The 14,471-nt window shown below is 35.0% G+C and overlaps 1 protein-coding gene across 2 annotated transcripts in view; it reads right to left on the bottom strand.

Moving 5' to 3' along the window:
• Positions 1 to 5,022, bottom strand: part of LOC110776474 (probable LRR receptor-like serine/threonine-protein kinase At2g16250) — a 5,759-nt gene extending 737 nt beyond the window's left edge. Inside the window, exons 1-5 of one of the 2 annotated variants that reach the window (XM_021981037.2) lie at positions 4,744 to 5,022; positions 2,503 to 4,586; positions 1,622 to 1,750; positions 1,146 to 1,168; positions 1 to 397 (exon numbers count right to left, since the gene is read on the bottom strand). The exon at positions 1 to 397 is cut by the window's left edge and continues 737 nt beyond it. In XM_021981037.2, the coding sequence (XP_021836729.1) occupies positions 1 to 397; positions 1,146 to 1,168; positions 1,622 to 1,750; positions 2,503 to 4,481 (2,528 nt within the window). In that variant the 5' untranslated portion in view covers positions 4,482 to 4,586; positions 4,744 to 5,022. Of the gene's footprint in view, positions 398 to 1,145; positions 1,169 to 1,621; positions 1,751 to 2,502 lie in introns of both variants that reach the window. The other variant, XM_021981036.2, reaches the window with a different exon arrangement.
• Between the last annotated feature and the right edge of the window lie 9,449 nt (positions 5,023 to 14,471).

Here is a 14,471-nt window from a genome sequence, read left to right as displayed (position 1 = left end):
CCAAATACTGAAGCATTCCAAGATCCTCTTGAAGATGTCGTTCTAAGTCTCCCTGAACCGACATTTTCCTCTCTTACAACCTTTAATGGATTCTCCAATGCTCTAAGGATGTATCTCATGAGGGGCCGCCTTGAAGGCTTTGGATTGAGGCATGATCTAGCTACGATAGCCATTGCCCATACTTCTTCAAGGAGGTCTTCGTCGTATATTAAAGAGGGGTCCACAATTTTCGTTACCAGTTCCTTGTCGTATATGTTTATATAGGGCAATGTTTGATCCATCCATTCCTTCATACTAGTATCGCTTGATGAACTTATGCCTAGTTTGCCCGTGACTAGCTCAAGTAACACCTTTCCAAAGCAGTAAACATCGTATGCACACGTTGATGTCTGAGAACCTGGAATGAAAATAGAGTTAATGTTGAAGGCAATATGTTTAACAGAAATATGCAACGCGTGTCAAAAGATGCACATTCTCACCAATTCACCAATAAAATATCAACTGGTGTGATTTTCCTCTCTTATTTTTCAAGTAAGAGATAGATGTTCCACCATTACCAGACTACTAGCAGCCCGCTTTTCCTACACGTTACCCATATATCTCATCGTATAGCTACAACGGGGAGAACTAACTTGGGGTGTATGCAGTTGTCAAACTAGATAGCTATAGTGAACATAAGAGCTGATAGTGTCTACATAGTACATACTGTAAGTATAGAAATCCACCAATGGCCCACAATTTGTTCACAACAAAAACAAAACAAAAAAAACAGGAAGACAATCAGTCTGAAAAAGAACAAAACTCGACACTCCAGTAGGGTTAATTGCAACCTGAAAGAGCTATTCTTCTAAGTTCTAGAACAGTAGAATCAAATCTAACATCACTGCTTCACCTTAACGTGTGCTGTTCAATGGAACAGGGCTTAACCATCTTGGAAGCACAAACACGTAGGAAAAGAAATAAAGTCTACTGAAGCACAAACACGTATTTTTTTTTTATCAAAAGTTAAAAAAATGATTTACTTTCTGTTAGACCAAATAGTATTCAGAAATCTCCAACCAAACTATAGTTCTAATCTTTTATTCCTCAGTAAACAGACAACAGGCAAAACCAGTGATAATAAAATTCAAATGCGGTCTACATACCTGATGGCCCTTGTTCAGATGTCCTGCAGATAAATAAGCAAAACAAATGTTAGAATAGCTTCATGTTAAGTCTTATAAATTACACACAAAGCACCAAAAAAGTATGAGATCCATGGAGAATTGGACAAACTACGTGCAAAAAACAAAAAAAAAAGGAGTACAAAATTTGTATATTGAGTTTTGAGTATTTACTAGTAGAAGAAAAGAACACGAGTATGTATCAAAGACGCAAAAACAACAATGGAAAAAAGTATTAGGAAAGTTATACTTCTATGTGGGAAGCAAGCAGTAAACAAAATGGCATACTAAAGGGCATATAACAACATTCTTCCAGATAGAAGATACCGGCAAAATAGGATATGAGTGTATGACTTTGGCTTAGGCCAGAGGTGCATGTAAGTTTTGCATGCATATGTTTCAAAGTTCAGAAAACCCTAGCATGTAAACTTGATCGGTCCAAAAAGAAGAATACTTACTGTGGCAACCGCAACAATCTTGTAATGACTCCGGGTTGAGTATCTCCTTCTTGTACACATATTTCATCGAGACTGCCAAGTCTTACTTCAAATTTATCATCAAGGAGTATACTGCTTGCTTGTATATCCCTTCAAGAAGAAATTGAAAACAACGTGACTGATTGCAACGAAATAATGATATTCTATCAGTGCATTAACAGGACCACCTGAGGGAGGTGCAGAGAACATTCAACTATATGGCTCTAGACTACATGACACGGTTAAGGCATAACTTCAGGACCACCTCTAAGCACCTTATTCTTGAATTACTTTTCAGAGGGAGTCGCAATCGTATTATTCTATCCTTATATTCCATGAGTATATTAGATAATATGTTTGTGTCTTATACACTCGTTATATAAATAACTACATTGTTAATGATGGAAATATGACCCATGCTTTTGCAGCACCTTTGGTGTATCTTTACAAAGCTCAAAGACTCGTTCAAGCGGTGTCTTTAAGTACATTAGAAACCCTTTATAACTAAAAAAACAGCAGCTCTATGACAAGAATTAAAGAGTTTAACTGCCACATAACTATAGGAAAGGTCTATCCTCAAATTATGTAAGATACATTCTTTAATTCAGAAAATTTCATGAGTTTCATGATGTAGAAAACCGTCATCAAACAAGAAAACACAGGCAACCATTATGGCACATTTAATCTAAAGGTGGAGGCGAAGAGATTATTCTGCGATAGGCGATAGCTGCCAAACGCTATAACTTAATTATGTGGATAGAAATGAACAAAAAGGAAATAATCAGGATAAAGTTCATTCATAACAGGATTGGAATTGGCAGTATAAAACATAGAGATATTGAAAGAATGGAAATGTAGATTACCTGTGAACAAATGGCGGTGTACATTCGTGATGTAGGTAACATAGACCCTCTGCTGTTCCTATAGCTATCTTTAGTCTTGTTATCCAATCAAGGGACTGCAAACTGTCATCAGTATTGACCTTCCTGAACAAGGAACTTGATAAGTCTGCATTTGGCATGTACTTGTAAACAAGGTATTTCTCATTTTCCTGATCCAAACAGTATCCCAAAAGAGGAACCAGTCTAGGATGTGAAACTTTACTGAAGAAGTCCAATTCTACAAGGTACAACTCCCTTTTCACTGAATTCAAGTTTATTCTTTTAACCACCACAGAGACACCACCTTCAAGGAGACCTCGGAATAAATCACCAGAATGCCCATTTTTAATGAGGTTCAAATCACTGAAATTACTCGTAGCATCAACCAGCTGCTGATATGTAAATGAGTCTCCCAAACTTGAAAAATTAATTGACACTCCTGGTGAAGGTGGAATAGCTCCGGTGGGAGGGCTTGGACCCACACCGTTCCCTCTTTGCCTAGTACCACGCCTCCTTCGGGCGCATATGCACAGTATCAATAGTAAAAGCAGCAGCAGCAATAGGCCAACACCCCCGAGAACTGCAGCCAAAATAATAGTACGCCTGTGATTCTTCCTCGGAGGCACTTGTCCGGGATTGACATTAGTACTCGGAAGCCCAAAATTGTCGAAAACCAAATTCTTTGATGTATAAAATGAGGAACATTCCTCCTGTGTCCTCTGACCCGTAGCTTGTTGAAGACAATTGGCAATAAGGGATGGACCATCACTCACATATTCAGGTAACTTTCCTTCAAAGTAATTACCTGATAAATCAATCGAACTAAATTTCTGAAGCACCAAATTCAGTCCCCCGTAAAATTCATTGTTAGAAAGATTAAGCACTGTAGCAGTGGCATTGCTATTCATGGTAATGTTCGGAAGAGTACCCGTAAAGTTATTTCCAGAGATATCAACGAGTCGCAGTGTAGAAATCGACCACAATGCATCAGGAATAGCTCCAGTAAAGTTGTTGTGGCTCAAACCCAGAATCTCCAACTTGGTTAAAGCTGGGAATAAACCATCTGGTAGTGAACCTGAAAGTCTATTTTCCCCAAGAACCATGGTTCTTAAACTCCTCAATCCCTTCAAATCCGAAGGCAACGAACTTACCAAAGAGTTAAAGCTGAGGTCCAGGTCAACCAGACTCTTAAGATCACCAAGTTGAGGAGGGATAGCAGACATAAGCCTATTGTTTGAAAAATTCAAACTTCTGAGATTCTGCAAAACTCCAACACCACGAGGGATCGATCCGGAAAGCAAATTCGACGATAAATCAAGAAACGAGATGTTCCTAAGAGAGGCAAAGGAATCTGGAATTGACCCATCAAGTGAATTGTGGGAAAGGTCAAGGCTAGAAAGGTTCACCAGTTGACCCAAAGTAGGGGGTACAACACCACTAAGATCATTATTAGACAAATCCAAAATTCTTAACCTACTCAACCTCCCCAAACTCAAAGGTATAGAACCATTAATAGAACAAGAATGAAGATCAAGGACCTGCAAACTACCCAACCTGAACCCGAACCACTCGGGTATCCGATCCGGAAGGTCGAACAAAGAGGCATTAAACGATACTAAACTGGTCAAATTACCAAGAGAATCAACAACAAATTGAGGGTTTAGACCCCCAATTCTAGTCCTTTTAAACCCTGAAATATTAATCCCAATAACAGAACCATTACTACTGCACTCAATTCCCTTCCAAGATGAACATGGGTCCGGCTTAATTGGCCAGTCCCTGGCTCGGAGACCCAGTGACGATCTGAGTTGAATCAGTGCAACTCGGTCAGAAGACAAAGTAACTCGTTGCTGCTGTTGACCAACAACTAAAACCAATGTACTCCCAAATCTCAACAACCACCACCATAATAACACAAATTCTATAACAATTAACAATTTGGGTTTTCTAAATCCACCCATTTTCAAACAACCAACAACAACAAACAATAATCAAGTTTTAGTGATCTGCACATCTTTTTTTTTCTCTTTGTTGTTGCTCAACTCACTCCCATTTTCAGTATTCTTCTGTGCAACAAAGTTTCATAAACAAAAACAATGCTCAATTGCATTAAAAATGAAAAAACTAATTTTCTTTAAAAAAAAAAAAATTAGTCTAGAGAGAGAAACTAAAATTAAAAAATGAAGGGGGAAAAAAATCAAGTGAGTTATTTTTATAATTTACCTCGATTTTCAGAAGCTTGAGTAATGGAAAATCAAGCTTTCTTTCTTTCCCACCAACTCTTTTTTCTTCTCTCTCTAGAAAAACAAATTGTAGGAATTTCTTGGTTGACAATGGGGGTTTAGGGTGTTTGAGAAGGAGTCATTTCAGATCATATAATTATAAAATAAAGTAATAAAATAATTATATGGGTGTTAATATTGAAAAGAAATGAAAAATTAATGTTGAGGAGAGAGAAAGTAGAGAGAGATTTGGATGGCTTGATTTGAAGTTGGGCTGGTCATTTGGTCAAGCCGGCTTTAAAATAAAAAATGAAAAAATAAATCTTTGTTTTTATATTTTAATTTTTTTATATTTTTGTGAAGGTGTCACACTCTAACACACAAAGGCACAGCCAACTTTTAATACCAAAAAGCTTTTAAAAAAAAACAAAAAAAAAGAAGAAGACTAGCTCTTTATAAGATGATGACATGCAACTCTTTAGTTTTCAACTTTTGATTTTCTCTTTGGTTTGTTTGTTGTCGTAATTGGTTGGAGAAGGGCCTTGGAAAAGTCTAAAATTATTTATGATTTAAAATAAAAATTGCAATCTGTTTGAATATTAGTCTTGAATTTATTTTTATTTTAAAAAAAAATGTATTTTTTTTTATAGGAAACGATAACTGCGAATTATCTAAATCACCGTTGATTTAAAAAATGTTATTGATTTAAAATATTTTAGTGTAATCAAAGTTTAAATGGAATGTAATTATTTTTTAATGTTTATATTATGATACGGATTATCTAAATCACTGCCACTACAAGAATTTGTATCTTTAACGACAACCTAATTACGACGGGTCAAAAATCCCGTCGCAAAAGCCTTTTGCGACGGGGCTAACAACCAAACAATGACGGGAATAACCGTCGCAAATGTCTTTTACGACGGATTTACGACGGGATTTTCTATTAACGACGGCCCCCTTTTATGACGGGTTCGCGACAGGAAATCCCGTCGTTAATCAACGATTATTGGCCTTTCGCGACGGGATTTCCTGTCGTTAATAATACAATTTCTTGTAGTGTGCGATCAAATCTCTTGGCTGAAAGGTAATTGTCATGTACTCATATCATCCGAAAGTTTACGGGTGCTTTAGGTTACTCTTTTATTAGAGAGTAGCCTAATTGGTAACTTGGTATGGCCGAGACCAAATTTTATTTACATTTACCTTGTACGAAGTATATATATTATTATGTAAATAAGCACTTTGAGGAAGCCGAACCAAAAATGGACCATAATTTTTCAAGGGTTAAAATTATTTTAATATATATTGTGCCATGAGGATAATATGATGCAGCTGGAATACATATGGATTACGGGTCAAAATAAAATGATATGTCGTATTTTGTTTTCCTCTTTTATCGTGATAGTATTATGTACAACAATAATACGTGTTTTCTCTTCACCAAAAAAATATATTAATAAATATAAAATAGAGTACATTTCAATTATGTTTCAACAAATTCTATTAGTAGAAACAAATAACCAACGAGTCTACCAATTGAGGTTGGCATGAGTGGTTAAGGGCTCTTGCTCCTTAACCAAGGTCTTGGGAATAGAAAAAATCTCAACTGGGAGGGATGCTGCCCATCGAGGTACTCATGCAAACTCCCGCGGGAGATTAGTCCACTCGCCGAAGGCGGTGGAAACTCCTCATAGTAGAACAAAAAAAAAAAAAACCAACGAGTCCAATTAAAAAGTATCGTATCTGATCTTTTATCTCATAAGTTTCGACACCTTTTAGCTAAGAAGATATTTGGAAACATACACCCAACGACTACAATCATATGCCAAAATCAATGCTAATGGTCATAGACTAATCTACATTATATAATTGACTTGGCCTAGAAAAGTGTCTTTAATTGAAAATTATAAAAGGGAAGAATAACTCAATTTACCCATATAACAAAACAAGATACTAACTGGAGTTGACGTGAGTGGTTAAGGACTTTTGCTCCTTAACTAAGGTTTTCGGTTTGAGTCATGGGTATGGAAAAAATCTCATTTAGGAGGGATGTTGCACATCAAGGTACCAATATGTACAAACTCCAGTGGGAAAATAGTCCACTCGCCGAAGGCAATAGAACTCTTCGTCGTAGAACCAAAAAAAAAAAAAAATACTCTACTGTATTGAAGATAACGCAGTTATCCTATATGATAGTATATCGTATGTGATAGAGTTATGTTATAACTGAGCTATATGATATAAGATAGAAGTCTATATGAATTAGGAAACATATGACTTCTATATTATATCATATAGCTCAGTTATAACATAACTCTACTACATACGATATACTATCATATAGAGGATAACTGCGTTATCTTCAATATACCGAGTAACAAAATAAGATAAAGGGACGTAAATGAATTGACTATACCAAGTTTATTTTGGTATATATTTTGCAATGGTCGATGGTAATGGGAGCATTTTCTTCCCCTTTTAAAAAAATGTTTCAAATAAGTTGTAATTAGGTTCAATAAGGATGAACATAGTTTAAATGCGCGTATTATCACCATAAGCTATTTTATTTATTTTGTAAGGAATAGTGGTTTTGGGTTAGGACTTAATTTAGGGCAGTTGAGCTCCGGTAAAGGCATCTCACTATAGTTGACTTCCGGTGAGGCGGTGATGCTGCTACGGACAGCTAAGCTATGTTGAAACAAAATCCGATCGATTTTGCTAGTGATCGTTATTTTATTTTATTTTATTTGAACGATACCTTACATTATTTTGATCGGCTGTAAATTAAATACTTTATTTTATGGTAGTACATATTTAATGCAAATCTTTGACAAAAAATACAACATTAGTAACATTTCTGAAAATTCACATAATTCAGTAACCTAAACCCTAAACCAACCCTAAACCCTAAATAAGTTATGCACGTAATAAGTTTATTTAAGTTAAAATCGGATGAATAAAATATGCATATTTAAAAATAAAGAAAAAGAATATTACTTTGGATGACTAAGAGTATGCTAAAAATGGCATTCACTAATAGTGTACTAATGCCGTAATCACTGGTGAAGCAGCCATTAAAGCGGTCAAGTATGCTGTTGGCAGCTATATTTAAAACTATGACTCTAGGAAGCCTGACAACGGTCTTACGTATTACCTCCTTTTCAAAATGATATTTATACTTTTTATTTTAGTCTGATTTATAATGTTTTTTATATTGTATTTTATTTCTCTTACTTTATCCACATTTTATTATATGCGAACCCACACACACTTTTCTTTTTTGTCTTAATATATATGCAAATAGTAACTGCAAAGATCATTTTAAAACGAACGTACTACAATAGTTATGATTTTATGGAAAGATAAAATGTTTTGCATTTTTGCCCATTTTAAACAAGCAACTCATGTCTTGTGTATGTCAATTAGCTTAGTTTCGGGAATGTTGGGGTGTAGTATCTTCCATGTCTCGATATCGAATTTTCCAATTCAAGAACTATACATGCAAATTGTAGGAAAATTTTCCAATTCAAGAACTATACATGCAAATTAAAGCTCTCTGTGGTTGAATTCCTCACAAAAAGATTTGCACCATCCTTGATTTTATCCCTACCTAATATCTCTTTTCCATTTGTTTGAGATTCGATCTCCCATTACTAAACCATTTAAATAGCAAAATCAAGATTAATAGTTATGATATCATTGTGATAGCAAAGATCAAGATTACTAAACCATTTTTTTTAGGAATTTCACAATGATATCTAAGTGTACCTTAATTGGAAAAAAAAAAGTTGCACAATTTGTGTGAAAGTATTTGATATGGCCTCATCATCTCTCAATTTTAATAATCAACTAAAGGTAAAACGATAGTAAACTACCCTGAACGGATCTTCTAGAGACGTATTAAGTACAGAGTATCGTATGTATGTATGATGACTTTTTGAGAGTCCTAATATATTATTTTCGGACTTAACAAACAGGGTATGTTACCTCAACAAAATGTCTTTAAATTATCACAAGTGGTTTTTTCTTCAAAAATGTTATTCAAGAGGTAAAATGTTGACAATTTTTTTGTCCTCCATAGTACTAGTAGTGAATTAATTAAATGGTCAAAATACTTCAGCAATAGTTTTTTTTTTTTTTTTTTGGGGGGGGGGGGGGGGAGACAAAGGCTATTTCAACAATATCACCTAATAACTTTGATTTATATTTAAAGTGTTAGAAAAAAAAATCATACATTTTTGTTAATATTAATGTGCACCCTAGACTAAGTCTTAACCTATGTGTATAAACCTTTACAAAATAATACTATAATGCTAATCGTGCAAGTATATTATATCCAACCTACAAAATGTATAATTGACTTAATTTCAATTACAACCCAAAACACCCCATCAACTTAAATAGAGGGTATATATATACCTCAACAACCAAACTATGACAATGAGAGGGGCCAATTTTCGTGCTTTTTTCTACATTGTCCAAACTCCACTAATGTGTTTTTTCTTTCGATCTTCTGATAACTCCACACTAAATGCATTTTTCATGCCAAGTAATATCACAATCACATCATCGATAAGTGCATATATTGAATTATTGATATATACTCGGTAGTTTCAAACGTACTTTCATACAGTTGGAGTACTATATATAACATCGCCACATTAGAAATTATCCTCGTGCTTAGGTTTTCTGATGTTATATTTGTCATTACGCTATTAGAATAGAAGGATAGATCATACTATACGTAGGTGTATTATATTGATTAACACTAAACTTAGAAAATAACACTGTAAACCATAAAAATTCAAACCTGCAAAATAAATTTAAAGAGGCAAAAGAATATGAAATACATAATTTTATGGAAAATTTGACAGAAAAGACCTTTTAAAACACAAAAATTGTGAGAAATGACCTTTTAAAAAAAGAGTTGGGAAAGAAGGCCCAATTGGGTTTTTTTGTTGTGAATAAGGACCATAAGCCATATTCCGGTGGTCAACGACTGTTCTCCGGCGGTGACCATCACGTGTCTTAAATTTTTACAATTTTTTTTTAAAAGTTTCCCTCCATGTTTCCCCCACCCCCCACCTAACTTATTCAGATCTTAAAAAAAATCGATTCTTGAAATTAGGTAACACTAAGAACCCTAATTTCAAGAACCAAAAAATTGGAGAAATTTGAGGGAAAAAATTAGGGCTTTTAGTGTTATCTCGTACGAAAAGGACTGACAAGCAATTGGGTTGCGCGAATTTGGTTGATTTCAACGGGGGGGAAGAAATTTGTGGTTGGAAAGAAGAAGAAAATGGTGGAGGAGCAGCAGAGCAGGAGAGAGAAAATCGATTTTTTTTAAGATCTGAATAAGTTAGTTGGGGGTGGGGGAAACTTGGAGGGAAACTTTTAAAAAAAATGTTATACAAGTGTGTGTCACGTGATGGTCAACGCCGGAAAACAGTCGTTGACCACCGGAATATGGTTTATGGTCCTTATTCACAACAAAAAATTCAATTGGGCCTTCTTTCACAACTTTGTTTTTAAAAGGTCCTTTCTCACAATTTTTGTGTTTTAAAAGGTCATTTCTGACAAATTTTCCTAATTTTATTGATGTTTTGGGATTACAATTCTCGTAACTGTCACTACAAGAATTTATATCTTTAACGACAACCTAATTACGACAGGTCAAAAATCCCGTCGCAAAAGTCTTTTGCGACGGGGCTAACAACCAAACAATGACGAGAATAACCGTCGCAAATGTCTTTTACGACGGGTTTACGACGGATTTACTACGGGATTTTCTATTAACGACTGCATACCTATAATTTGATAGTAGGGAGGTGAAGGGTTCTTTGTGACTTATTCCATCTGAGCCTCTCGAAACTCTAATATTAGAACTTCATTATATAGGAAAGTTGAGAGTCCTAGTAGCTAGGTTTGAATTCCCTAAATCTTTAAAATATTATCTTTTTATTGAGATATACTCTGAGCGGATTTTAAATTTCGGAGTCTACACCGAGCGGATCTTAAACAGTTTTACAAGAAAAGCCAGTAGAAAAATTAAACAATATAATAGTGTGCAATTTATGCAAATTGCACACAAATGTAGAGGCGGATCGTAACTAAAATACATCACGGAATTTTCACCCGGGGGACCGGTCCACCCAAGACATAAGGTGCATGATAAGGGACATCCGCGCGCCACTGGTTAGGGATGTCAGTGGGGCGGGTTTCGCGGGAGATCCGCCCCACATCCGCCCCAAGTAGGCGTGGATGGAGGTAGGTTTGGCGGGTGATGGGACGGGGATGGGTATAAAAATCGTACCCGCAATGGGTGATGGGGCGGGTGTGAATTTTGTGTTGAACCCGCCCCATCCCCGCCCGCCCCGCCCCATCCCCACTCGTCCCGCCCCATCCCCACTCGCCCCGCTTCATACCCGCCATGGGTGATGGGGTGAGTTTGGATTTATTTGCATCTTTAGGTGATAATATAAATTTAGGTGAGATTTTTATGTTTTTTGTTTGGATTTTTTTGTTATGACGAGTATTTTTTCGATTATATAGGTTACTTTAGTCATAAGGTTTTTTTTTCTATAGTTAACTTTTATTACTCTGTATATATGGCAAATGTTTGCTAAATAAGAAAAATTAGGCGGGTATTAGCGCGGGTATGAAACGGGGATAAGACGGGGATGGATATCCAGTTGGGTGGCGGGGCGGGGATGGATTTTAGCTTATACCCGTTGGGGCGGGGATGGGGATGAATTTTGTACCCGCCATGGGTGATGGGGCGGGGATGGGGATGAAAATTTTAGGTGGGGATGGGGATGGAGGGACCTATATCCGCATCCGCCCCGCCCCATTGACATCCCTACCACTGGTTACCCATGCATGGGTTTTTATTTTTTAAGAACTATGGGGTTAAATACATTTCACAAATTGCTAATGATCGCATTGGAAATTATTCATGATAAAATTACGCGTACTTCTTTAGGTTGTATTTCGATATCGTTTTTTTGTTCAGATTTATGTTTTTTTATAAACAAAAAATTAAAAGATGAAAATCACAAAAGTAGTTTTTAGTTTTTTGTTGTCAGTTTTCAAAATCAACATGATTACTATAAGTATGACTAATTTTTAGTTCATTATTCAATTAATCTAATCACATGGCTTTCAAAACCAAAAAAACTAAAAACTTATAGTGATATCTAACGAGTAATCCGTATCTGCTACAGGCAGACCTTTATCCAAAAACTAAATTAGATCCCGTGCACGCACGAATTTTTTTTATGTTTTTTTTATAAAATATTTAACTGAATATCTTCTAAATTAGTGCACATACCCGTTTAAATTTATTCATCTAATATGCATATTTAAAATGTTAATATGGTAATTGACTAAAGTATTGAGTAATATATTTTCCATTATTAATATAACAATTTGACTAAAATATTACCAATTTAAAATAATTATTATTACGTAATATCTATTATTGCCCTAATTTATAAACTAAATTTTGTTTCCATACATAAATAGTTTATAAAAAAAAAGGTAGGGAATGAAAATAAAATAAAACAGATACACTTTTTTGGGAAAGTGATTTTTTCGCGGGAAAAATAGCACCAGGAATCGGCACGTGTCATTCCCGGTGTCTCTTTTATATATATAGTACTCCCTCCGTATTTATTTAAGAGATACACTTGGCCGGACACGGGTATTAAGAAAAAGAATTGAATGAAATAAAGTAATAAATCAAGTAGGGTTGAATAAATATTTTAATAAGAAAAATAAGTGGGGACCATGTCATTTTAGGGAGTGGGGGTGGGGGTAGGGTGTAGATATATTATTTAATTAGATGGTGGGGTTGATAAGTTACTAAAAATGGCAAGTGTATCTCTTAAATAAATACGGCCGGAAAAGACAAGTGTATCCCTTAAATAAATATAGAGGGAGTAATAGATATCGACAACAATAAGTCAAATTAGCATTGACTATCTAGCTAGCTTAGTAAAGGTCCTACCATGTCTCCTAGTCTCACTACTAGTTACAAAAGTTACATGCAAGAGTAAATAAAAAGCATTGACTTAGGTATATCGATCTAGTACTAAGTGATAGATGTAAGAAAACAGTTGGGTAGAAAAGGAAAGGAATGGTCGAAAAAAGATGAAAATTGAATGTGGAAATACACCAACCATCTACCAATAGAAGAATCATAAATCTCACCTGAAGCCTCATTGAATAATGTCATTAATTAACTCATTTGAGAATTTCAGACACAATTCGTGCTCATTTTTGTCTCTCTCTCTAGATCTCTTTCAGTCTAATTCTCACTTGTGTGTTGTATCGATCATGGAAACTATAATAATAACAGGGGAATGAATTAATTAACTTTTCTATCAATCGATCATACGTTACTACTGTACATGATAACATATTTGATATGATATCCCTCTCCACTAAAAACAATTCCCACTTTAGAAGGTAATCTAGCAACGAGTACATACATTGTGATGGGTGTCAGTGAATGCAGCCTTGGTAATTTAAGGAATTCGATCTACTCATTGTTTGCGTTAAATCTTAGGGGCATTGCCGTTTTCGATTGTATCATAGTCAGAGCGAATTTTGCTTTTAATATAGTGTTTATCAACACGTACGTCATAACTTTATACTACCTCCGTTTCATAAAGTTCTTTACGCTTTGAAAAATGTGTCCAAAAATCAAAATTATCATGAGATATCTTGTTAGATTCGTCTCAAAATATATTTTATAAACATCAATTTTTTTTAATTTTTTGCCATACAGAATTGAATATATTAACAGTCAAACATTGCACCGGAGTCCGTGCAAATCGTAAGTGTAAAGATCTTTTTGAAACAGAGGTAGTACAAACATAGCAAACATTCGATCGGCCTACATTTCCCTAATCGTTTCCTGATTTTGCAGTAGATATTTCTTACAATTTTGTATACGACATTGCAAATATTATTATTGTTTATGAACTCTTACTCAAGTATGGAGTAATCGTATAACTTGAACTAATTAAGATCAATATATTGGTGCACTGTATTGTGTATAAATAACCTTATACTCCTTCTGCCCCTTTTTGTTTGCCCCATTTATTGTTTTAAGTCGTCTTTATAATATTGTCCCATTACAATATAAGCTAATGGAGACACAATTTTCAACTTGATCACATAAAATACATTTAGCCCACCACTTTTGTCTCTTCTCAATTCTACACATTCAGTTCTTAATAAAGTACTCCGTATTATTCTTTATATGGGGCAAATCATTAGAGACGGAGGGAATACTACGCATATGTGTGACATCTATGTCACTATGTGGCCCCCAGACGAATAAATCGTGTGTACAACAAGGGTCAATGAGGGATTTAGTTATATAATCCAATTTTGGGATACGTTCTCAATAATTACCAAGGCTAAACTCTAACTATCCACTAATCATCTCTTAATTAATATATAAGAGTAACAAATATAATCTACATGTAAGTGTTGAGACTAGTTGTCCCACATTGAAGAAGTAAAAGGAGATCGATTCACTAACATATAAGATCGTTAGGCTACTCATACTATCACCGATTCGGTTTTATGATTGATTTCTTTCCTAAATGAAATTTAAGGAATTGTACATTAGCTAATACATTTTGATATAACCATATTTAATTATTTGTTTGTTCTACTACGTACGAGGAGTTCCCACCGCCTTTGTGGAGTGGA

Source organism: Spinacia oleracea, chromosome 4, assembly GCF_020520425.1.
Source record: "Spinacia oleracea cultivar Varoflay chromosome 4, BTI_SOV_V1, whole genome shotgun sequence".
Taxonomy (NCBI): Eukaryota; Viridiplantae; Streptophyta; class Magnoliopsida; order Caryophyllales; family Amaranthaceae; genus Spinacia; species Spinacia oleracea.
Note: the sequence above shows the minus strand (reverse complement) of the source record. Positions and strands in the feature narration are given on the sequence as shown.